Below are 27,767 nucleotides of genomic sequence, written 5' to 3' on the forward strand. Positions count from 1 at the left end.
CGCAGCGTTATAGAACAGTGCTTTCAAAAAATTGTTCTACAGCGCCATCTAGTGGCGAGTTACAGAAAAATTGATAGCCTAAAAACCTTCTCTATGAAAAATTACTTATACATGTCAAGTTTCATCACGACTGGTTGAGCGATTTAGAAGTTTATCAATTACCAACCAACCAACCAACCAACCAACCAACCAACCAACCAACCAACCAATAAACATTCATTTTTATATATTGATTATTCAAACGAAGTTCTTATGAAATTATTTATTATACACGGACAACGTGATCAAATCATTGCCAGAACTTGTAGAAAATTCAACCAAATGTATCCTAAATTAACACCAATGAACGAGATGAAGTTTGTAAGATTACAAAATAATTTCCTGAACTATGGCTCCATGTTAAAAGCGCCTTCAACATTACCAAAACCTGTTACTTCAAATGAGGACAATACTGTTAACATTTTGGCATATTTTTATGCATATCCAGAAACTTCCATTCGCAGTGTAGAAAAATATTTAGGTGTATCACATGCTTCAGTACAACAAATTTTGAAAAATCACGGAATGCACCCGTATAAATTTACCAAAGTTCAAGCTCTAAAAGCGGAAGACTTCGAACGTAGAATGCATTTTTGTGAATCCCTTTCGATTCATACACAGGAAGATCGGGAATTTTTGTCAAAAATAATTTGGAGCGACTAATCAAAATTTACGAGGGATGGTATTTTCTATAGAAGGAATGAACATTTTTGGGCTGATCATAATCCTCATGTTACAAAAGAAATGGGTTTTCAAGAAAAATTTTACCTTAATGTTTTCTGTATTCTGAAGAACAATAAAACTAGCTTTTTTATTTATAAAGACACACTGAATGCAGAGAGATATCTCCAAATATTAAGGACGACTGTAACCGATTTTCTTGAAAATTTGCCTTTAGAGGAATTTAGGAATTCGTGGTTTCAACTGGACGGAGCATCAGCTCATTCCACCCAGGAAGTTTACAGGAAACTTGACGAACTCTTCGACGATCGTTCAGGGCCGTGGGATTGGCCACCGAGATCACCTGATCTCACACCACTTGACTTTTTTATGGGGTGTTTTAAAAGAAAGGGTATACAGTTCTCCAGTGCCTACCAAAGAAGAATTGCGACGGCGAATAGTGCGGAGTATTGAAGATCTGGATCCCCAGGAAATTGAAAAAACAACCACAAGTCGCTAACAAACAAACATTTGGACAACATTTTCAGCATTTATTGTGAAAATGTGATATTTTGTTTACAATTTTGTTATTTTGAATCATCCTATTCTGTTATTGTCTGTACTTTCACATGTTATAGCCCACAAAATCTTACTTTTTACCTAGAAATGACTGATTTTTGTTACAGTTGTTCCCTGGAAACTTTGAGCCATAGTTGAGGAAATTATTTTGTAACCTTACAAACTTCCTCTCGTTCATTGGTGTTAATTCAGGATACATTTGGTTGAATTTTTTACACGTTCTGACAATGATTTGATCACTTTGTTCATATGTATAATAAATAATTTCATAAGAACTTCGTTTGAATAATCGATATTTGCATTCATTTCGGAAGATTATTCGAAACACCGTCGATAACTCTTTGTAAATTACTCATAAAAGTAACCGAACTGCCATAAGCTTGATAATTCCACTGCTACCTAAATCCATTTTTCTAAAAAAAAAATGTTTCTATAACAAGAGACTTTATTGAGAAAACTTGACGATTTAAGTATAGGGGCATGATATATCATCTTGAAGCATTTTTCACCATCTTTCAAGTTACCGAGTAATATATAGGGGGTTTCATTCGAAAAAATAACTTTTGACTACTTTTATGCACAATGGAAATAATAGTAATTTTAGCACGCCCTGTATGATATGCAGTCGATTTTTTGGTGTTATTTGAATATTTCAAGTTTTTCCAGACTATCATCAAAATATCAACTTTTCATGAATTGAGAGTACTGATGTACTTAATTTCAATTAAGGCTATGTTTTGGACCATATTTAGCACAATTTATTTTTTATCTCGAAAACAGATAGAGGTAGGTATAGGACATTATCGACAGACAAAAAAGTATTAAAATACCAGAGCGATTCCCAAAATGTATTAATATACGGGGTGTTCTATTTAAAAAGTTGCTAGGACTTTTTGATGGAAGTGGCAACGCCGCAATGCTGAAAATATTTCAGATCGATAGAACAGGTAAGGAAATGTGAGAGGTGAAATTTTCAGAAAAATCATGCTTTGCGTTTTCCAGAAACTTCAAACCTATCATCGACTGTGAGTCACGCATAATTTGTTCAACTCAAGTTGGTGCTATTATTTCGAACTGCCAAATTGAATTTGTGAATCAATTGATTCATAAAATATTATGACCACAGAATTGTTAAGAATATCATCAGATATATGTTCGTTAGGACTTATTAAAGTACGAGTTGTTTCACGAGGCGACGTGGGAGCCGAGTGCGGTATATAAACGAGTCACCTACCGAACCAAACTTAAAATACTATTGTGCACCTAACGCTATATTGCTTAAAAGCTATTTTCCAAAACAGTCAGACTCATAGTTCTGAAATTAGAACCAATGGATTACAAAAAATTCAGAGCGAAATTATGAAAAAAAATTTTATGCTAAATCAGACGAAGACATTTGACGTTCTCAAGAACTCAGTCATTAATCTCATTCAAAATTTAGTCAGATTTCCATTTATCTTAAATATCTTTCGTCGTAACTCGCTCAAGCACCCTATTCGATTTGCAATGGGGATGTCACATATAGTGGAATTCTCATTTTGAAATACCATCGTAGACGAAACGTAATCCTTTATACTGCCTACGAAAGTTGCAGGTATCGGTAACGGCTTACTCCGATTCATTCAATCTAGGTCTATAGCCGTTTCGTTCGAGGTCTCGGGTGCCCGATTGTTTTCCAGTTTCATTCGGTGTTGATTGTTGATGTGTCCTGCGAGGTAGATTTCGCATCGGAGGCTGATGAAATCATTGTAGTATTTTGTGCAGAAAGATGCTTTTGAAAAGTTGGACGAAATAAGGGAAATTGATTTCATATGTGAAATGAAAGGGCGAAGGTTGTTATCTGAGAAATACAAATGGAAAATATTTACAGGAAAATTTAAACAAATTCGTTTTCGTGTGAGTTCACTGAACATTAACATCGAATAATCCACGTGACTTATCTAGACACGGGCCGATTTTCACCACGATTAAGAGTATCTGTGATTTAACATCTGGGGTTCAGAAAGAAAACTAGTTCGAATATATGGAAGCGAAAATTGTTTTTCAATGTTGTTCCAACCCCTTCACAGATAGACTTACAAAATTTCAGGGTTCATAGAACTTTCGAAGATGTTCGTTATGTGTATCTGTAGATTAGGGACGGTGAGTGTAAGCCCACACAGCATTTAGGCCAAATGTGACCCATTGTACATCCTCCCAAGGAGTTATCCTCCTAGGTTATTTATTGTCCATCCTGTTCTTTTCAGGAAGGTGGACAGGTCACTTGGAGGCATCTCTATATCGGCAGTTGTAAGCCAAAAGACATGCCGAACGCACACTCTCTTATTGACAATAACTTCGGGCACTCGCATAGGATATTCCTGACAGTCTCATCTTCCTGTTCACACATCCTGCATTGAGGTGTGTTCACTAGCCCCATATTATGAAGGTGTTTCCTTAGTTGGCAGTGGTCGGTCAGAAATCCTCCTGTTAAGCGTAGATTTTTCCTGGTCATCGCCAGATATTTCTTCGGCGCCAGCTTCCCAGGGTCGTCCAGGGTGATCCTGGCAAGACTGCATCTTTTGATTGCATCTCATCTCTTTAGGAATTGAGCATGGGTGTAACATTTGGCTAGATCCGCAATTGTCGAAGTCATCATGCCGTATGTGCCAATGGGCCCTAAAATTTTCAGTCCAGCCGCTTCCTTGGCTAAAGAGTCGGCAATGCGATTACCTTCACTCCTGTCGTGCCCTTCAACGAACCTCAGGATAATGTTACTATCTACCGAGGCTTTGGCCAAATCTTGGTGGCACTCTAGTACTAGCCCTGAGGTTATACAACAGGGCTAATAGGGCTTGTCTGCTGTCAGTGCAGATTGTAATGTTTTTGTTAGAAATTTCTTTCCTAGTTATTTCTTTTGTAGCGATTGAGATACCAGCCAGTTCTATTTATACTCCGCTGGTATTTTTTCCCATCCTTAGGCCCCACTCAATCCTTAGGCTCAGTGATACTCCACATCACGAGTCTTCTTTGGTTTTTGAGCCGTCTGTATATATGCGTATTGCATTTGTAGCATCTGACTCTGTGTTCTGTTCTATTTGTATTTTGTAGAGTTTATTGAACGAGAACCTGGGTTTAATTGCATCACCTGGTTGCCTGCAGCAGAGGTTGCGCAGTAAGCACTTGTCGCCATAGGCTCAGCCTCAGTTGACTCATTCCTACTTCGAGGTTTACACCAGCCGTGCGCAATCGTAACATGGCCATTAACGCAACCTCCTTAACGTACAGATCCAGTTGAAAGGGCCAGTTGAAAGTTCATAATGGCGTAAATTTCAAATATTTTTCATTTCTCCATAATCACACCAATAGGGCTAAAACTTGGCATGAATGTGAGTTTCGGTATCTTTCACCTACGAAAAGATGTTTGTGTGAAATAATAATTTTTTTGCGAGGTATTGCGAATGATTGCAAATAACGAGCAAACTGAAACATTGAAATTGATGTCTTGGAAGCATCGCAGGTTATTTTGGCGCCCAAAAAGTATACTGTTTTCTGACTTTTTTTTTGCGCATAACTTTGCAAATTTTCAAGATATCATTGATATTAAGAGCTGACATTTTCAAGAAATGTAATGAATCAGGTCTTCAGCTGGACTCACCAGTTTAACAACTAGACTAACGGTCTGGCCGAAGCCCGTTAGTTTTAGGAGGTACAGAACCGTGGTTTAATTTCTGAATCGAGAATGAATCTGTATATTTTCGAATCTAGAAAATCCTAAAATATCTAGTTTTTTCTTGCTAGGTAGGTATTACAAAAAACTAGTGGAGTACTTGAACTTCATGTTGTTGTCATATAACCGTTCAAAATTGCATTTTTCAAAAATGATTATGACTTTCTAAAGTATAGGTAAACATTTCAGCCTCTAATATTTATAAATGAAGGTGTGGCGGATTTTTGAAAAAATCTATTGAGTATGAGAATATGTTGGTGATGAATCGATATTTGGAAAATTCGCAAATTTATATGCAAAATACATGCTTCGAAAATAAAATACCTCTTTTTGCGCCACTTTGGAGGTGAAAAAATTGTTTGATTGATCGTAAAATTTAGGTCTCTTTCACATTCATAATATCTCACGGTAAAACTGATATAATCAAGTCGAATTTCAGCCCTTTGGGTGTAATTTCAGCGAACTGACAAATATTTGAGATTTCCACAATTTTGAATATCTACTTGCTGATATCTGGCCAAGTTCTGGTCGGATTTGGATTCGAAAACCCATATGAAGACCGTTTCAAAAAGTTCTATACACCATGGAACTTTGTTAAGGCTATCTATTAAGGGATCAAAGTAGCATCAAACACTATTTTTTGTACAACTGTCATTAAAAGTGACATTTTTATTGGTTGTCGAGAGTATTAAAATATGTTGTTTACAAAAAAACATGTTGAAAATATTTTCACCATCAGTGTTAAAAATATTTTCAACACTGGTTTTTTAGAGCAAATAGCGATGAAAAAACATAATTATTCAATTTTCAAGGAAGTTTTAATATGAATAATATATTCTGAATTTATTATATACATTAATTACATTATTATTATTTATGAACATTGATATGAAAAGTAAAGAGTTGTAATTAATTGTAATATATTTGTAATATATTTGAACTATCTGAGGTGACAATTTCATGGGCACTAACATTTAATTCTTGAAGTGAGGAGGACGATGCTGTAACGCTGGAGCTAGCTGTTGGGATTATTCTTTCAGCAATAGCATTTTTATAAGAGATAGATTGATCGACGTAACCCTCAGCTACTGTTGTAGACTTCCTTTCTTCGTTCTTCTCAATATCCGTTATATTCGCTCCTGATTCTGGTAGCAAATAAGCAGAAGACCTTCTGAAACAGTGACCTGTATATTCCTTTGGTTCCAGGAGGTTTAGAAACTCAGCAATGGTAGAGGGCATTTTCCCAAACGTGTTTATACCAACTGACAGGACTAACAGAAGGGCGTAGTGCAACATATTTTTTAAAATAGTGAATGTTTTTTCCAACAATGCAAAGAGAACGACCTATTATCGTGTTTGTATCTGGAATTTGAACAATCAATGATTTATCCATTCATTTAATGTCTTCTATTAATAAATGGCACAGCTCTTCACGCCGGCAGGCTCCATATATTCAGAAAATAGTAGCAACTTTCATCATAAAATATTTTTCATCTGGCGCCTCATTTATAAACCTCTGGACTTGTTCAAACGTAAGAGTTTTTGATTTTTTGGGCCTATAAATTTCATTTTTGTGCTTTAATTTGGGACTATAACTTTCATTTTTCCGCTTTAAGAATATAATTACCTTGAAATATTTGTTTGCATTAACACCATTTTAACGAGTGCATTCGACCTTATCATTGAAAACTTGTTCCACAAAGTTGACAAGTTATATTTTTGATTTCTCTTCTAGATATCTCTTGTCAGTTAACTATATAAATGTTATGGCATTTGCTGTGAAGTGGCCGTGTCAGGTAACGCAGAATCACCTGGTTACCAACAAAAAGTATTGTTTACAGCTCATGCGTTTTATTTAAAGTCACATTTGAAGTTTTTGCTGATGTTTAGCGTTTTGCATAATGAATAACAATAGTGACAAATTGTGTGTTCCTGACGATATTGAGGAGGTTGCAAAAAAACTTAAATATATTGGCAGTTATTCCTTTTCGATTATTTATTCCTTTACTTTTTCGACAGATGTCAAAGGAGTTTTTATATTTGAAATTATGTCAATGTTGTTGATTGACGACTGAAACATTCGATGTAATACAAGGTGCTCTTCGATGTCAGTCTGTTGCCATTTCGCCACTATCCAAATTTTTCTTCAATATGGGTAGCCAAGTACGGTCCATTTCCAAGGAGCTATTCGAAATACAATTCTCTCCAGATATGAGAATATATGCCAATTCTTTTAGCTTACGTCTCTAAGAGTGAGGCTCATTGGTAATGATTCTTGTCCTATTCCATTCCACTCGATTTCACCGTCAGATTTTAAAATGTGTTCTGACAATTTGGATTGTCTATTTTTTATGTAATCTCGATGTTCATTCTCACGCACTTTCAATGAATATCACTATCATCTTTTTATTTCAATGAAACCACTGAACATATTTTTTTTCTTATTTTATTTCATTTATTTCATGGGTAACAGATTGAAATGGCTGTTTATTCGAAAAATTCGACATGAAATGTTTAGTGACAATGAACGTCGCATGCGCTTCATTTTTGGAAGTGTCTACATTGAAACCACGGCAATATTGGTCAACAAGAATAAAGGAACATAGAGTAGCAAAATGCTGGTTAGCGCATGCGTACAGATCAGAAGTGACAAAATGTATACAGGGTGTTTATTAAACATGCGACAAAAATTTAAGGGACTATTCCTTGGACTATCCTGATGACTTTATCCTCTGATGATTTTTGTTATGGCGCTTTGTTTCGAAGATACGGAGCCAAGAAGAGTTTCGACAACAACAATTTATTACCAAAAATTACATGTAATGTTTCTTAATCTACAAGAACTGTTGAAAATGACTATACCCCCCGCTCGGATGCAAGAATCCAATCTTCTCATCGACTCCCGATCTCTTTCAAAACATCAGGATCGTTTCTGATTGCGGTACACCCAGCAGCTGCAGCTGTTTGCAGTGAGCTGAATGTTGTTGATAGGTACCAACGGAATTTTTGATTTTTTATTATTTGGTAGGTCCAGTGTAGTACACTATACTTTTGTTTCGGCTACGTTAGTAATTTTAAAATAACCAAAATTGTTATTGACGAAATTCTTTTTCGCCCCTTATTTTCTAGACAAAGCGCCCTATCAAAAATTATCGAAGGACAAAATATCTTTAGAATAGTCCAAGGAATAGTCCCTTAATGTTTTGCCGCATGTTCAATAAACACTCAGTATATCCTGCATAACGAAGGACACCATATAGAATTTGAGGATACCCAAGTTTTGGCAACTACATCTGTGTAACATGCTATATTCTTACAAAAAAGTAATAATCCATAAACACAAAAATAATTTCAACTGAGAAGAGAAATACTAAGAAAGTCACTGAAGCCAGATCACTCGTCCCATCATTAGAAGGTTTGTTCGAAAAGTCATTTATTCATTAGAAACAACCTAACCCAATGAAATTGATGAATGTGAGTTGAGAGAAAGAAATTCACTCAAAATAAAAGAAGATCAACAACCAGAAAGGTGACATATAGTGAAATTCGACCGCAAAAGCCTCATATAATTTTTCATCTCATTGTTACTTATCTGGATCTTTTTTATTTCTGAATAACCTTTGATAATAAATTTTTCATTTCCAAAGAAATACCTTTGAATGCTTTGAGACCGGTTGATAATTTTCCATAGAGATGCAATTAATCTGGTGGTATTTCACTAACTCATTAGACCACTTCACTACATACAATTTCAACCAATGAACAATAATGGTAATGAAAATTCCATTGGAAAGCTATTTCTATTCGAAGGCTATTGGCTGAAAATATTTTACCAAAAACGCAACGTTTCAAACTGAACGATTCATTAATTATATTGTTTTCCACTACATTGCATTGTGGCAAGTTGCATCCCAACAGAACAACATTTATAATTATATCATCGAGCTTTCATTCAATATTCCCCACCTGGGTTCAGTTTATGATGAGAGAATTGACAAAAACCAATAAAAACTGCAACAGTAAAATGTTACCGTTCTTCTTGTGACATCTACTTGTTAAATAAGAGAATATTCGATTTGGTATACGCCAAATATTATACTGTGTCGTGGTGTATCCTGGTCGATAGAAAATTTTGTTGTCTATACATCTATGCTGTTTTTTGCAAATTTTAATTTTTACCTCTTTCCAGCTTACCATAAGATATTGAGCGATTTTCAGCAAATTTTTATATTTTAAGTCTAATCGAACCAAAGCAATGCCGACACAGTTCTAAGATTCAACCAGGCATTTCGCAATGATAGTGTTATAAAAACTCACTGTTCGACATTGGTTCGAGAAATTTTGTTCCGGAGATTTTAGCCTCGAAGATGAGCCTCGAAGTGGTCAACCTACAGTTCTCCAGGAGGAGGGTTTGAGGACCCTGTTAATGGTGAAGCCTAACCAATCATAAATGATGCGTTGAATGTCAGAAGAACTAGGTGTCAGCTCACATGGGGTTTTTGATGGTTTAAGACATATTGAAAAGGTCAGAAAACTCGAAAAGTAGGTGCCCCACATCTGGTATCTGGTATCTGTAGAGTAGGGAGGGTGAGTGTAGACTCACAGCACTCAGGCCACATGCGATCCATTGTACATTCTCCCAAGGAGTTGTCGTCCTAGGTCATCGTCCATCCTGTCCTTTCCAGGAAGGTCACTAGGAGACATCTAGGTGCCCCACAATTTGAACGTTCGACAGAAATTGTCACGTTCCGAAGTCTATTCGTTGCTTTTGCACAACCGAAACGATCCTTTTCTGGATCACACCGACAAGTGTGATGAGAATCTGATCGTCTACGATAATAGGAGACTTTCAGGACAGTGGTTGGATAACGATGCGCCATCCATGCACTTCCCAAAGGCGAAAATCCACCAAAAAATATGGTTACTGTATGGTGGTCAGCTGGTGGAGTGATTCACTATACTTTTCTGCAACTGGGCTAAACCATCACCATCCTATTGTGAGCAAATCAACGAAATGTACTGGAAATTGCGCCAGCAGCAGCCGGCTCTGATTAACAAAAGAGGGACGATTCTGCTTCACGACAACACCCGTCCGCATGTTTCAAAAATCACTTTTCAAAAATTAAACGTCGTTTAACGTTGAACGTTGAAATTCTTCCTCACCCACCGTACTCCCAAGACCTCTCGCCAATAGACTGCCACCTTTCCAAGCACTTTCTCACCGGTAGAACCTTCGCCAATTAGGACCAGGCAAAAGCGGACTCCATCGAATTTCGAGCACACACTTTTTATACTGACGGAATTAATCGACTCGTGTTATATTGGCAAAAATGCACTGATTCATATGGCGCTCATTTTGATTGAATTCAATGATTATTCACATTTATTACAGTTGAAAGTAGACTCATAAAAAAACCTAATAAAGCTTATCGCCCACTTGTCCGGCACAGCACAGCAGGACCCGTCTCGTCAAAATACGGATAGGATTGGAACAATCAAAATGAATGGAGAATCGCTCGTTAGTCCGGCACGGCACAGCCAGGAGTGTCTGCTGCCGGAAATGATGCCAGCTCTCCGATCCTGACCGGCAAATAACGGAACGTGCTGTGACAGACTGTCCAACTTGTCCAAAAGTGCCTGGGAAGTTTCTGTCTTTCTGTTTTGCTATTCCATCAGTTGACAGCACAGTGTCAGACGGTACCTATGAAAATGGATGAGGAAAAATTGAGTTGCTCTAGAAAGTCTAGAATATCCAGAAGTTCTGAAAATTTGCCTGGAGTCATTCGAAAATACTGGAAAAATTTCTCCTCGTCTTCTTTGAGATCGTTTTAAAGATAATGAAACTCTCCCAGATTTGCCCTCTTTTGATAAATGGGATGGCCCCACAACATTCTTTTTTTGTGACTTTTTTCTTCTACATCCAATAATGCGGCCGCTATAATGACGACTTCCTCGCCAGAACTGCTAGTGAACTGCAAGTAAAATTCTCTTGAAATCGAACAAACAACACCTTCAGTATGCTGGTTGCAGCTAGACAAGTGGGCGATGCTACTACCCGTCGCCATCAGGCGACAGACAGCGCCGCTTAAAGCTTGTCGCACACTTATCCGGCACGGCACGGCACGGCCCGTCCCGTCAAAATACGGATAGGATTGGAACAATAAAAATGAGTGGAGAACCGCTCACTAGCTCGGCACGGCACAGCCAAGAACGTCCGCCGGAAAGGATTCGAGCTCTCCGACCAGTCCGGCAAATAACGGTACGTGCTGTGACGGACTGGCCAAATGAGCGCGTTGCCGGCCAGCGCTTGCCAGCATCAACTTGTCCAAACGTGCCTGGGAAGTTTCTGTCTCTGTAGCTTGCTATTCCAGTGTCACACGGTACCTATAAAAATGAACGAGGAAAAATTGAGTAGCTCATTAAGGCAAGCTCTAGAATACCCAGAAATTCTGAAAATTTGCCTCGGAATTTATATTCGGAAATACTGAAAAAAATTCTCCTCGTCTTCTTTCAGGTCGTCGAAAAAATGATGAAACTCTCCCAAATTTGCCCTCTTTTGACTAATGGAATGGACCCACAACATTCTTTTTTATGCCTATTTTCTTCTATATTAATTAATGCGGCCACTATAATGACATCTTGGATGTCGAGTTTACGACTCCAACGGGCCTCCCTGTGAATTTAGTTCAGGAGCCAGTCTACAGAGGAGATGGATGTCGAGTTTACGACTCCAACGGACCTCCTTGTAAATTCAATTCAGGAGCAAGTCTACAGAGGAGATCGATGTCGAGTTTACGATTTCAACGGACCTCCCTGTGAATTTAGTTCAGGAGCGAGTCTACAGTGGAGATGGATGTCGGGTTTACGACTCCAGCGGGCCTCACTGTAAATTTAGTTCAGGAGCCAGTCTACAGAGGAGATGGATGTCGAGTTTACGACTCCAACTGACCTCCCTGTAAATTTAGTTCAGAAGCGAGTCTACAGAGGAGATGGATGTCGAGTTTACGACTCCAACGGACCTCCTTGTAAATTCAATTCAGGAGCGAGTCTACAGAGGAGATCGATGTCGAGTTTACGATTTCAACGGACCTCCCTGTGAATTTAGTTCAGGAGCGAGTCTACAGAGGAGATGGATGTCGAGTTTACGACTCCAGCGGACCTCACTGTAAATTTAGTTCAGGAGCGAGTCTATAGAGGAGATGGATGTCGAGTTTACGACTCCAATTGGGCTCCCTGTGAATTTAGTTCAGGAGCGAGAGCTGCGGCGTACGCAAAATCTGTCTCAGGTGGGGGAACTAACTCCCCATGAGCAGGTTAGCAAACGTTTGCGCTCAAGTGAGGTTTCACCAAAACCAGAGGCGGAAAAGCCCTGCACGGCTGAATCTTAGGCATCGTCAGGTGTAGCTGACGTGCAAAAACCCTCATATGAGAAGGTTGTCGTGGGTATCAAGGTGAAAATCTTGCAACTTGACTATCCGACTACCTCATTAATAGAGCATATACTTTGTGCCTGTTCCGCTGGGGACCGAATCAGTTTTTTAGAGTTCGACAGAGCCGTATTCTTACCATGTGACCTGAAAGACCACTCCCCATACAAACTAATCGGCTTCGTTAAGAAGCTGGGTTTGTTTGGTGTGAGCCACAATAAACTCTTGCGGGTTGCGGTGGAGGGTCGAACAGACCCATTCACTTTGGACCTAACCTATAATGACGTCTTCTTCGTCAAAACTGCTAATGATAGACATATTTCTGTCACCGCTCGATGTCAACTGAAATTTTCTTGAGTATGCTAGTTGTAGCTGGACAAGTAGGCGATGCTACTACCCGTCGCTATCAGGCGACGGATAGTGCCGTGCTGTGGTGTGCCGGACAAGTGAGCGACAAGTTTAACACGAAACATTATACATTGCGGACGTAAATAGTCTCCTCCTTAAACATTTGATATCGATCGGACTTTTCCATGAAAAGGAATAACTTTCACCACTTTTCGATGAACATAGTGATGCAGAAAGCATTTTTTTTCAAATAGAAACGGGGTTCCTGTGACCCTTCGCTTGAAAGGTATTTCAGTTCTTCATACAACAAATTTGCGACCGAAAGAGGGTTGAACAGTTCCAATTCCAGGATTTCAGTTCCAGGATTTTTTTGTGATCGACTATATAGATAACAATTCACACCGTTTAACCCTAATAACAGAGAGTATGGTTTTAGCTTGACATCTGTCACTATTGACTGACTGAGCAAGATGCATAGAAACCCTGGCGTTTTTGTCGATTCGCTTTTGTTTTGTCGAAAACTCTCACGATGAAATTGACCCAAGTCTGTATACATGTTGATTGATGGTGCAAACAGTCTGTCGCGAGTATTTTGTACAGATCTTCAATTTATAGACCATAATGTAGGAAACCATATTTCACCTGATATCAGTTTAATCTCAAATGTGAAAAACATTTGTCAACTTGACATTGTCAAGCTATGTTACATGAGTTGTACTCAGCACCTCTATAAATGAAATTCTGAAATGTATTAGTTCTCTTTATTATTTCTTCGATACGCCGTAGGTTTTGAAAAAAATATTTTAACTGAGAATTCAATCATTTCATTTCGTTTGAATTTTTAAAAGTGGGTTCGCCAGATCTTCAGAGGAAAGACAGGAGCAATCCTCAGTCACGCCGAAGCCGACCATGATTTTCATGAGGCAGAAAATGTGTTCAGATCTCCTCATTCCATATATGAAGCAATTGGTTGATGGTTTTGAACAACTGGAAGTGTAGCTGGAGCCTGAAGAAAATCTATCTCGGACGAGAAACAGATAGAAATCGTTGCGTCTGTATATGGTGAATAACTCTCGGCAGTCGACAACAACAATTTCTCCTAAGAATAATGTCTCAACAACCACCGCCCAGAGACACCTCAGAAAATATGAGTTTTACCTCTATAAACTGAAGAAATCACAAGAAGTATTTATTTAGTATAAGTATTTATTGTAGGTTGATGTCCGAACGTTTGATTGCAAATCAAAATTGCATAAAGAGTATATATGGTTCAGTGACTAATGCAATTTTTTAAAACGGAAATGTCAACCGATAAAATGAGCGATATCGGTCAGACATAAACCCATATATTTTTCTAGAAAGTCACACTCAAACTCCTAAGATAAAAAAAGTCTGGGCAGAAATATTGGGAAATTATATTGTTGGTCCCATATATCTAGAGGAAAATCTGAATGTTGATTTATATTTGGAAATTCTTCAAAACTTCAATCACCCACGGCTTCAAAAAATTGTGACCAACAATCAAAATGAATTCAAAAAATCAGTTGTTTTCCCCCCGATATGGTTATCAAATGAAAGAGGTTGTTGAAAAGAATGTGAAAAATAACATGACGTCACTCTGAACTCAATATGGCGGACATATTTTTTACATACCTCCAACATATGGCATATACCTAACAATGAATTTTTTCAATCTTCCAAAAAGTTTTTATTGATATTGCATATTTTTAATCGAGCTCCGGATTCTATACATATTTCAACCAATGGAAAAACTCCAAGATCCTTTTCTTAGTTTCTACAAATCTCTCACAGTTTTTTAAGTTGCAAGTAGGAGGTATCTGATGGGTCGTTAACATTTTTCAACGATTTAATTTCAGTTTATTGGTTTATTGAATTATTTCTTTCTTTCCAGTAACGTTCGTTATAATGGTTTATGTGAAACGATGACTTTTAAATGGCATTTTTAAGGTAAAAAACTAATTTCAGGTGAAATTTTGGCGAACAAAATGTACAATCTGGTGAATCCACCTAAACTTGTAAAATGCACTTTAAATTTGTTGATATCAATAAAACCTGAAGAGAAACTGTACAAGTCCTTTAAAAGAAATATTTAGTACTCTACCAATAAATCAGATATGATGGTATTATCAAGAACTGAATTACCATATTCTCAAGGGCATTTTTTAGTAGGATGAATCCTTGACTGCAAATTTTATATTTGACCTTTTAGTAGCACATGAAGTATCAGTAATATAAAAAAAATTGTGTCCTTTGAATAACCAATAATGGGCATTCAGTAGTTTATTTTTTCAGAACGTATTCTATGGAATCATTAGAAGGTAACTAGAAAAAAAAATCAAATGAATTGTAGATTTTTTAGTCTCTGTTTCTTGACTATTAGGTATTTGAACTCTAGAATTAGTTCAACCCTATGATTTTTCGGAAGTTATTGTTTGAAAGTAGACAATATTGATCATATTTAGTGAAATATGAAAGGGTTTCCAAAATTTTCCTAATATTCATAACGATCACTTTATGAAGTGATAATGAATGCATCTAATGAGGTACAAATCCAAAATGCTGGCAATTGATGATTGATTTAAAAAACCGAACCTGTTATACGAGATCAGTCTGAGTCAAAAGATGAAAATCACGTATGACTTTTCAGACTTGGCTAGGAAATCATAACTTCTGACGCTTCAATTGTCAGAATGTATTGATTTTCAGTTAGCTCAGATCTGAACAACACTTCCAAAATACAAATCATGAAATTATAAAACAACAAATTAATTGGCGCTCCGGGGCGACTTCATTGATTCCAGTGGCGCATTTGCTTTTTCAGCTGCAGGAAAACCCAGAAAAACCTGCAGCACAACATCATCTGAAGATCTTGATCTGCCAATGTTCTCTCTTTCATAAAACAAAATGTAGGGTGTCTCCAGAGGCTCCAATAAATTCAATACATCGCCAGAACACTTCGTGGTCAAAATTAAACCAGTCCGTTTCTTCTTTGACCAAGGCGTAATAATGACAGGATTCAACACCAGAACCACACAGTGAACAATGACTGCATGGAGATTATAATAGTGATCTGCTAGATTGAAGTATTCATCTATTTCGAACCTTCGTAAGAGTTTCGTGGATAAACAAAATATTGCATTACCATAGCAACAGAGTGTGAAGTTTCACGTCAAAAATTAAACCAAGTTACAAAAAAAACTGTGGACCAAAATTGTGGTGAAAGAGTAGAACAATAACTGTGAAATACTTTTCAGCGTTACAGACTGTAACTGAGAGAAAAAAAAAAACATGAAGAAAAGACGCGAAAAGTTATTCAGAATAACTCGTTGACTGGCATGTTGACTTGCATGTTGACTTGAAAATAACTCGAAAAAATGCTACAAGGCTGTGAATTTTCTTTCAAATACCTCAATGAAAAAAGCTATGAATATTGATTTTGAAATGTCAATACATCATACTGAAAATGGCCGGAGAGTTAGTTCAATAGAATTTGCTAAATTTCACATCACTAGGTTGTATGACCTATTTATCCAATTGTATTATCGTCGTATGGCATATTGTTTTCGATATGGAAAAACGAAAAGAAAATCTTGGGAAATCCGGTACGGATAAGGATAATCAGCGTTTTAAAAGAAATAGCAGGGGGATCAGTACACAAACGGAAAAAGGAGATATTGTCTTTGTTATGTTGAAAATATTTCCATTGAAATACATTATACATTATACAGTGTACAACCGTATAGTATCCTAACTAGAAAATGCGAAGAAACGAATCAATGAAATACTATCATAGTTTTTCTTGGAAGTTGAAAGAGAATAACGAAAATCTTGATATAGTAATGAGTTATATCACTAGGTGAAAAAGATGAAGTTCAATGTGTATATAAAAATCTTAAAGCTGATGACGAATTAGAACAAGGTATTTTATAAAACTCACGATGAAAAACATAAAAATGACAATGTTAGTGAACCGATATAAGAAGTTGGAGGGTTTGCGATAATTTCGTTACTGCGCAGCATATATTTGCAAAAAATGTTGTTCTTTATTGCTCTCGTCGATAAAATCTCCTTCGTGGACTGTTGCGTGACGAACCGCAGCTTGTAATCTGCAGGTATGTGGATCCAAACATGAGAACAATCTTTTCTCTTCAGAAGACTCACCTGTATGATAACGATAAGGTATCCCTTTCAGTTTGTATAGAGTTACTTCTTTGAAACATGCTGAAGTGTTTTTGATAATTCTAAAATACAAATAATGAAATTATAAAACGACAACAAAAATTAATTGGCGCTCCGGAGCGACTTTATTGATTCTAGTGGCGCATTTGTTTTTTCAGTTTTAGAAAAACTCGAAAAAAACCACATCATCTGGAGATCTTGATCTGCCAATGATCTCTCTTTCATAAAAAGAAATATAGGGTGTCCCCAGAGGCTCCAATAAATTCAAAACATCGCCACAAAATTTCGTGACACGACTGTCCTCAAACTAACCAGTCCGTTTATTCTTTGATCAAGGCATAATAATGACCAGATTCCCATATTTTTTGTTCCAAGATGCAGTAGTAGACAGCCAAAAACTTTCTTCCCCAAAAATTGGTCACTACTAAAAATGTAACCCTTTCAATTTAAACAAGATTCCTTTTGGCTGGAATTCAATCAAATAACTGAATGAATGTCATTACGATGTCATAGATGACATGAGTAGATCAAACTTATTCCGTGATATTAAAAATAGTAATTTATGAATGAATTGTGTGTTTTTTCGTATAATATTATTCAGATTGGTACCGAAGAGCCCTAAGGCAAGTGTCTTACGGCAAAACATCGATGTCTACCAGTGAGGATGACAGTGTTCCATGTAAGTGAAATTTTTACCTTCCATTTAGTATATTGTGTAGAAATCCTGTGAATGATATCTGATTCAACGTAATTTCATGAAAAGTGAGATTTTGTTACCTGTCATCAGAGATAAAATGTCAACTTTTTTCCCGTCACAGAAAAAAAGTGTTTTTTCTATAATTCAGTGTTCATATAAAAGTATTTGTTTCAAAAGAATTTTTCTTTCGTGTAATTCAATGTTTATATGAAAATAGCTGTTTCAGGAGGGCTTTTCCTTCCAGTTTGTGTCTGAAAGTTACTTCTTTGCACGATCTACACATATATGTATAGAGTTACTTCTTCTAGAATTGATTGCTTCCTCTCTTTCTCTGGCAGATTCCCACATTTTTTTGTATCAAGATGGAGCAGTAGAAAGCCAAAAAATGTCTTCCCCAAAAGTACTATTCTGATCATTTCCATATTGATTTCAATTTAAGTCTACCGGTGGCTCTTAAATTGAAATCGATATGAAGATGATCAGAATAGTACTTATCTATTTATTTTTTGATAAATCTTTCACGGAATTTTTTTCCAGGTGGTAGTTGTAGGGTTTGTTATTCAATATCAAATGGCTATAAATGAGAATATCTAAAATCAAAAAATTGAAGGAAATAATAAATCAAAAGAGCATATGAAAGTAACTCATCAAAATATAGTTTAAAAATAAAATGACATAAATTCACAAAAACAAAGAACTATGAAAGATGGTAAATTTTGACAAATGTTAAAGAATCTGTCACTTCATCATAGAAAATGGGTCTGAATGCGATTTTGGTCTATACAAAGTTATCATGAATATAATTTACAGAAGAAATGTATAAAAAAAATTATATTTTCTATTACTTGTAAATTCAATTGGGGTGATTTAAGAGTTGATAATTTTTATTTTCATTTTTATTATTCAATAAAAAGTTGCAATGTAGTTATGAATTTTGCTCAAATTTTGTATTTCCGATTTTTAGTTGAAGAATTCTTACGTTTACTAATGTGAACCATTTCAAGAAATAATTTTTTAGTTTCATTATTTTCTACACATTGTATTTTGGTATTATCATATTCCATAACGTGACCCTCCGAAATTAAATGCTTCTTTAATTGAGTCTACAGTCACTTTTATGTGAAGTAATTCGTGAAGAGAGGTTACGAGAAGTCTCACCAATGTAACCCATTAGTAAAGGATGAGCAAGGAGGAGGAGTTTCCGTTTTTGAATGAAGGCAAGAAATAATGTTGGATTACTTCGTAGACATTTTCATATTTGTGATATCTCGGAAGATATTAAGTAGTTCAGGTTTAGATAAGTATATATATATATATATATATATATATATATATATATATATATATATATATATATATATATATACTTCATACGATCCTGCGATAAAAGTTCATAAAAATTTATTAATTTGTTAATTATGATTTTTTATAACTATTGGTAAATGAAATATAAATGAATATAAAAAAGTGCCATAATTTTTTTTTATTTATCATAATACTTTCTAATATTATACGATACGGTAATAAAAAAAAATTTTTAATGGCACTTTTTTATATATAGCTTTTTATAATTTTTTTATGCTTCAGAAAAAATATAACGTTGGTCAATATTTGTGTATACAAATTATTAACAATTAAATAATGAATCATTTTTTTTTTCAAAAGTGTAAATTATGATTTTTAAAAGCAAAATTATTACTTAACTAATTATTTGAATAATTGAAATATGAAAAAATCGATTTTAAACAATTGAAAATTAAAATTAAGATTTTTCATTAAATCAAATTATCTCTAGACAACGAAACAGCAAAAAATTTTTTCAAAAATAATGAATTTAATAAACAAATTACGTAAACAATTCATATCCTATGTTAATAATAGTCATTGTTTATTGTGAAAACAGACATAGCTAAATATCAATTGGAAAAAAAAATATCAACAATTTTTAGATATTTCATTTTGCGATAGTTATGAACAATCATAATTAACAAATTAATAAATTTTTATGAACTTTTATCGCAGGATCGTATGAAGTATATATACTGAAAGGGCTCCACGGAGTTTAAAATTTATAGGCCAATTATTACCTTTTATTCTATTATTTATGCCAACGGAGATTGGGAAAAAATTTGTTACTTAACAACTGAATAACTTTTTGAAAAATGGTGATAACACTTTTTTCTCTACGGGACTCGATTCATTCAAGTATTAAGAAGATATTACATTTTTTCAAATTTTTAAAATAACATTTCATGGTATAAAAAAGTTATTTCTTTTGATAAACTCTCTTTAGCGGCAGCGCGCGCATGCCGTAACAGCCGCGCGGAACATTATTTTCAAAGTCAAATGAAAATTATAAATAATGGAGATAGAGTTTCGGGAGTCGAGACTTTTTTATCGGAAATTTCCTCCTCTTTAAATAGCTTTTTTCAAAATTGCTTAAGTATTAATATTTTTTGAGTTAATAACGAAAAACTAAATATAATTTTTTCAAAATCTTATTCTGTTAATAACAATTGCAATTTTTTACCTGCACCAAAATGCTTCAAAAACATTTTTCTAGAGGTGATTCCGAATCGAATGAGCTCATATCTTCAGGACCTTTATCTCTATTTTCCATGTTTTTGAACTTGTTGATTAGACTATAACCAAAGACTACAGAATACTATAAGACGTGTCACTCGCTCATTTTTCGACATCTGAGAAATCTCGCCGCCCGCTAGCGACAGCGGGTAATTACCAGCCGAGGTAGTACAGTGTGTCGCTTGAAGTTACCAGTTCTCGTCGGCCACGAGATATAAAGGTTGTCCGTATTGTTTGGTATTGTCGAAGACTACAGAATCGGTAAACTTTGGTATTGTGATAGTGTTGTGTTCGTTCGGAGTTCGAAATATTTATTTTGTGAAAATGTCGACGTATTGCTCAGTGGATGGTTGTCTGAGTACGGTGGGAAGCCCAGGTATTTCGTTTTTTCCGCTGCCCAAAGTACAGTGAAAGGTATGCATTCAATATATTCACCATTAATTTTTATTTTACCTATCTATACCTTTTATGGTTTTGTTGTATAAAATTATTCATAACGAAATATACCGCCGGCATTTGCCAATCCAAACTCATTTCAATCTTTTTTCAAAATGTTCAGTTTATAGATTGATATACTTGAATTTTTTTTTAGGTGTCAACGTTGGAAAAATGTATTAGGCTTCATTGGGAATCATAGATATGCTACTCTTACCCCAGAGCAGAGTCACAATAGAATTAAAATTTGCAGCTTACATTTTAGAGCCGATGATATTGTGAATTCTCGTATTCATAGCTATGATGTTCCTTCATTGCGTCTGCCTCAAGATGGTTCTCAGAAAGGTTGGTTCAGTGAAGTTTATAGATTCAAATGATGAAAAAATCTTATTCCACTTTTTAACATATGAAATTTACAATATCAATTTTGTTGTTTAAACCTTCCAGATGATGATGCCATTGCCGGTACTAGCAAGGATTTTATTTACATTGATGCTCAGGTTCAAACGGATCAATTAGGATCACGAGGTGAAATATCTTTTCGTTATAATATATACTTACCTGATCTATTTTTATATGCTTCGGAAAAAAAACGATGACAAGAAAACAATTATTGAAAGTACGTACATCTTTCTTTTAGATGAATGCAGCCAAACATCTGCTAAACTCTCTTCGGGAACTCCAAGAAAAGTGGCATTACGAAAAAAAATTGTATCACTAGAGAAAACAGTAGCTTCAACATCAAAAAGAGCACTGAACGAAACCGGAATTACTCTGGATGATGTTTTCAAGTTTCTGGATCGAAAATATCCTGAGCAATATTGTAAGCTCTTGAAAGCACAGCTTTCTTTGATAAATAAAGCACCAAAAGGGTCCAGGTATAGTGACGAATTCAAACAGTTTGCATTGACTGTTTATTTTCTTGGTCCGAAAGCATACAAAAAATTTTCAACAATTTGTAGATTACCGTCAAAAAGTACACTTCATCGTTTCACGAAAAATTGGATTGTTGAACCAGGCTTCAACGATTTTATTTTTCGTGTTATTGAATTCAGGATTGGGCTCATGAAGGAGAAAGAAAGATATTGTATTTTATGCCTAGACGAAATATCTTTGAAATCTCATCTTTATTATGATATTTCCAGAGACAAAATAGTAGGTTTCCAAACAAGTTTGAATGGGACCTCTACTGACATAGCAAGTAGTGCTCTAACAGTAATGGTCAGAGGTTTGGCAAGCAATTGGAAAATACCACTTGCATACTTTTTCTATAAGACATCAGCAACTTCTGATGATTTGAAAGATATTTTGTTCAAAACGGTACGAAGATGCAAAAGTATAGGCCTAAATGTCATGGGGGTGGTTTCCGATCAGGGTTCAAATTTTCAGAAGTTGGTGAAAACTTTGAATGTTACAGACGAAAATCCCATATTTCTGATAGACGATCATAAACTTGTATATTTGTTTGATATCCCGCACTTATTGAAGTCTACACGAAACAATTTGTTTTCCTATCAGTTTTTACTTCAGGGTGGAGAAACAAGAAAACATTACATAGAAACAATGTATAATTATGATAGAACTAAACAATATAAATTGGCTCTTAAACTTAATAATGACCACATTTATCGAAATAATTTTCAAAAAATGAAAGTCACGTTGGCTTCCCAAGTTCCCATCAAGAGATATTGTTGACCATGTAATAGAGATGGAAAACATATTCATTGAAAATTTTGATAAAATCGGCAGTGAGAAGGGAATTGGACAGTATTTGAAAACAAAATATTCGAAAATTCTTTTCTCACATCCATGTCAAAAATTCCTCTTCGATTATTATATATCTTTATATACAAGAGTTCGGATATACTTTACTTTAAAATTCATGAACCAGGACATGAAGATTGTTAGGAAACATAAATCATGCAATGTAAAATTGAATATTTTAAATCATTTATAAACATATAACATTATATAATTGTATTATTTTTGTTAATAAAACATGTTTTTCTGAATGTATGTTTATCATTTCATCAGTAAATCACTCTGATCTGTTTCTTAGATCATTTATTCATGAGTTTATCTATCATGTTTCTAGAAGTTGATCGACAAACAACTACTTTCGTATCTTTGTTTATCTGTCTGATACAACCGAGCAAGCGAAGTTTCAACTTCGGAACGTCCCCTGTAGATATCGCGAATAGGAACTGCCCTCGTATAACTGTCATGCGGCCGGCGGCTTCCAGACATCGTCTGTCGGCGATATGATTTATGGAAATCGCAAAAAATGCAATCCTGAGCCGTACCGACAAACGAATTCCTTGGAGTGAACCAACTTATAGTATTCGGTAAACTTTGCTATAACTCACGAGCTAGAAACTAAATGGATGAAAAAGGTAATGAACTTTTGCAGGATTTGTTATATTTACAGCAGGACAGTGCTCCACTGTCTGAAATGTTTGAAATGTGTTTTTCGCAAATGACATGTTATTTTGTAAAAGGAGAATTACCAACAAATAAAAATCTCACGCGTAATAAATTCATCCCTGTCATTCAAAAGTTAGAATGGTGCCACCCACTCTTCTAACCATTTTTATTAAAACGAGTCAATACAATAATGCATCTCAGAATAGGCAAATTCTATGTGTAAGTTTAGAACGCTATTTTTCCAAAACTGCTTATCAAAAAATGAAACGTCCAGGGTATCATTGGAAGCAGAACGCCAATCGAAATAATGTGCTACTTGAAACATCTTCCCATTTACCCCTAAGGGTAACATCTACCCCTCCATGGGAATTGTACCACGAGGGCTACGAATAGCCCTTGACAATAAAATTTAACTCTTCTTCCGATTCCTCATATTATCCACTGGAAGGAAGATATTAAGGGTGGGAGGTTTTTAAGTTGACATCCTGTATAAGAGAGTATATCCAACTTCTTCAGAACATTCTGCAATCTGCCAAAACCTACTGCATATCAAATAAATTTTTCGATTACGGATTCCATTCCCGCCGATTACGGTTCTTCTCAGCCGTGGCCACCGTATAACGAATTTCCATGAAAATGGCGCGAAAGTCGTCTCGCCTATCGACGCTGTTACGTGAGCCATACTAGTGAACCAGTAAACCTTCCTGGACTACTGGAGTAGTGAGTGTGGAGAGAAAGGTTAGAGTTAGGGCTTTCTGTCAATTCCTGCAACTTTGCCAGCAGTCGAAGCGGGTAGATTGAACGAGGCCTACGATAGCAGGTCAGGCCGGAATCGCCATCTGCTTGTGGGTTACAAATCGTGAACCGATGCCTTTTTTTTGCAATACATAGGTTTCGTACTGAATGATCATTTTTGTATTATTATGTGTATGAAATAATACATTTCATGGCATTTTCCATTTAACAAAATTAAAACTAATGGCAATGAAATAATAATCACGAAACAAAACGCAAATTTTAGTATCAACAAATCAATCATCATCTGAAACTAAATCTGAAAATAAATATGTAGGTTATCTACACGATCGTCAAACTATTTACCCAATTGGTGGGATAATCAACTTTACTAATTTTGAATTTCAAGAGCATTTTTTCAATTTTGAATGTAGAGGAAATGGAATTTTCCGTTGGCATTGAATTAGGGCCTAGCATCACTGGTTAAATTAATAGAACATAATTTATGACTGTTACCTATTCCTTCGAAAACTTGTTTATATATTTCATGAATTTTTGTTTTCGATTGAGGCAGGATATTAGTTTCATTAACCTTTCAATTTAAATTCGAATTCAGACAATTTTGGAAACCCAAAATTGCTTCGGAAGTGAAGTCAACTACAATAAATTTGATTTGCTGAACTATATCTCTGGACTAGCATTTCAATGTAATTGCACCTGAGGGTTTAAAATGAAAATTACCATAAGACATTAAAGTTATGAAGGTGGACTTCAAATTTGGATTAGGAATAAATTGTTTGAGTTGCAGGATAGGTAAAATGCTACTGTCACTACCAAAATCAAGCTTGAATATCAATTTGCAATTTTCAATCATGACTATTTCATACCATAAATGATTATTTCCTACACAACATTCATTCAAAAATATTTCGGCAGCAGAATTATATTGCTTTTTGTCCTAAATGCAGCTCACTGTTTTTTCTTTCTGTAGACTTCCTCTGCTAACATTTCCATTCGACCTTGTGGATTGACCTTTTTCATCTTTTTGTACCTCCAAGCTGTACCTCTCTTCTTGTTATCATTCGACCATGACAACCACCATAGCTTACTATTTATAATACAGTCAACAAAGTCTTCCTAGGATCAGTCCATAGGAAAATAACATGGTAACTGCAGTTGCTAAGAGGCCCACTAGCAATTTTAAAATTGATTTCTGCAACATCAAAGGACTTAACTCGAATATAAACTCAGTGCACCAACATCTGCAAACAAATAATCTTCATGTTCTTGCACTCACAGAAACCAAAGTCAATAGTTCAAAAAACCCCGTCAATTGTCTGTATCCCAGCTGTGATTTCCACTCCCGATTCAGACGTAATTTTGGAATTTCTATTTTTATCAGAAGCGATTTCTTTTGTCAACGAAAGGAGATGCTGGAACCCCAAAACTTTTATATCATGTATTTTATATCATTTTGGTACATTTCGTTGATTTCCTCACAATAGGACTCTGCCGGCCCGGTTGCAGAGAGTAATAGTGAATCCCACCAGCCGCTGACAACCATACAATAACCATTTTTTGTTGGGTTTTCGCCTTTGAGAAGTGCCTGGGTAGATCAACAATGTCCATCCACTGAACGTCTCCTGTTGTAGAGGATACACTTTCCATCACACGAGACGATCCGATTTAAAAAAAAAATTTCGCAAAACCAAAGTTTCTGTCGATCGTTCAAATCGTGGGGCACCCAATTTTCGAAGTTTCTGACCTTTCCAATATGTTTTGAACAACAATCAAAAACCGCATAGGAGCTGGCATCCAGTTCTTATGTCATCCCACGCATCGTTGGTGATGAGCCAGTCTTCACCAGGGTCCTCAAATTCTTGTATTATAACACTGTAGGTCGACCACTTCGAGGCTCATATTCGAGGCTAAAATCTACGGAACGAAATTTCGGAAACCAATGTCGAACAGTAGTGCGTTCATTCACACGATCATTACCAACAGCCTCGTTAATTTTTCGGTCTGTTTCGGCGGCGCATAATGAGCGGAAATGGCGAAATATTGAAATTTGAAAAACAAATTAACCACGTTAATGTATAGAGTACAAGATTCGCTATCGATCAGTATACGCACCGACACAGAATAAATATTGAGAAATGGAGCTACAAAAACACATGACATTGAAACGGCCAAAACTTCTGAAACGATCAAATATTACGTTCTTTATCTCTAACAGATATCTCTCAAAATGCCTGCTGTGGAAGTTTCATTGGAGGAAATAACGTGTTATTTAAAATCTGTTAAAAAAAACTTCCTTATTAGTCAGTGGGCTATGTTTGAAGACTGACAGTAAACAAATCTAAAGAAATGAATTTTGAACGTTCGAATATATCTACAGAGTATTGCCTACATTGTATTGCCAATTGCATATGCATGAAATTTTCTGTGTTTGTGGATCATTAGCTGTTATCAGTCCGGTATAGCCACAAGCAAGTTCAAGCAACACTTGGTTGCAGATACAACAAACATGCACGAAGTCATCAATAGAAGCCAGATGAACTTTGTGGTTTTGAATAGGTTACGTTGGATTAGAGATATCACCAAAGTCACCATGAGGCAGCTTTTGCTTCTCCGTACTGATGACAGCCATGAGCCAGAAACACGTGTCGACGCGTATTCATATTTTTTGAGTGAAGTCCAAGAATTTTTCCTGCCTCCCATATCATATCCACTTACTAAATTATTATTATATATATCGGGTAAGTGAATCCAAGAGCTATCTATTCGCAATCTGAATTTTCCTTTTTCCAAAGCTATGATGATGTTAACCAGGTTTCAACAGGTCTACCATCAGATCTTGATGAAGAACCCTGAGTGTAGATTATGTTTGCAATCTTGCCAAAAATTTTGTAAAATCGATTCTATATAGTATATCAAATCAACCGATGCTTGTAGTACGAAAGGATATTTGAAACAGCAAATATAAATTCAAAGTCAGTCATTCACGAGTTCTTTGAATTTGTAGACGGCCTGACCTCCTGTACGTAGGCCTCTCTCGACCCGGCTCGGCTGCTGGGCCGCTGCGTTGGCTCTCCACCACATCGGTGGGATGCTGGGGAGTCTGAGCGTGTCAGGAGCAGGGTAGGGCCCATCTGATCTAGAGCGCCGTCGCACAGGATTCACGTCTGGGCCTTCGGGACGCGCATGCATATCGCGACGGGGCTCGCCGCGAGCCAGTCCAGGTAGAGGGTGTGCGCGTGATAAAAATTACGAGTCGCGAAGTTGTGCTGCTGGCCAGCAAAAAAGCATCGTTATGGCAGTGAATCATGTTCTGTACGCGTAATACAAAATGCCGTGCCGCTGGATATACTGTTGTGCGACCTTGTGGCTGGTTTTTTCCAGAGCTGCGTTGGTGCGTGGATCCGTCGCATCTAAAAGAGGTGAGTTGCGGTGGATTTTCATCTCGAATTTGAGATGCTGAAAAAGGCGCTCAGCGGTAACGGAAGAGCACACAGTTTGTGTCACGCGTGCTTTGGACAGCCCCTTTCATTCTGGAATCTCCAAAAAACAATTATGGAGTCTTCACTGGTTACTTCGGGCTGCTGAGAAAGTATTTTCAAGCTTTTGCAAATTATCACTTCTCAGAGTTTCAGTTTCTGTCAATAGTTACAAATACTGTTCCCAAAACAAATATTTGGTAGAAGACACATTTCCATATAAAAAAACGTCTACTATGAAAATTCCTATATTCATCTAACATTGAGTCGATGGACGATTGAATACTTTCAACGCCAATAAATAATATGAGGCGGAAAATTATTTGATAAGGAGAACTTTTCATGAAACTGTATTTTTCTCAGGAATTTTGTCCAGACTGGAATTCATCATTAGGAATCTGTTAGCCGAGTGAATCAGTTCGTGCTATCTGTCA

The 27,767-nt window shown here is 36.1% G+C and overlaps 1 protein-coding gene across 1 annotated transcript; it reads left to right on the forward strand.

Moving 5' to 3' along the window:
- Positions 1-11,153: 11,153 nt before the first annotated feature.
- On the forward strand, positions 11,154-26,710 carry LOC141482341 (uncharacterized). The gene is made up of 5 exons (XM_074175441.1): positions 11,154-11,246; positions 20,809-21,022; positions 21,125-21,205; positions 21,318-22,152; positions 26,650-26,710. The coding sequence occupies exons 1-5, from the start codon at positions 11,154-11,156 to the stop codon at positions 26,708-26,710; spliced, it is 1,284 nt and encodes a 427-aa protein (XP_074031542.1).
- The last annotated feature ends 1,057 nt before the right edge of the window (positions 26,711-27,767 follow it).

This window comes from Leptinotarsa decemlineata, unplaced genomic scaffold (genome assembly GCF_025532065.1).
Source record: "Leptinotarsa decemlineata unplaced genomic scaffold, Ldec_3_MD MMD2_tig00001019_RagTag_RagTag, whole genome shotgun sequence".
In the NCBI taxonomy this organism is placed as follows: Eukaryota; Metazoa; Arthropoda; class Insecta; order Coleoptera; family Chrysomelidae; genus Leptinotarsa; species Leptinotarsa decemlineata.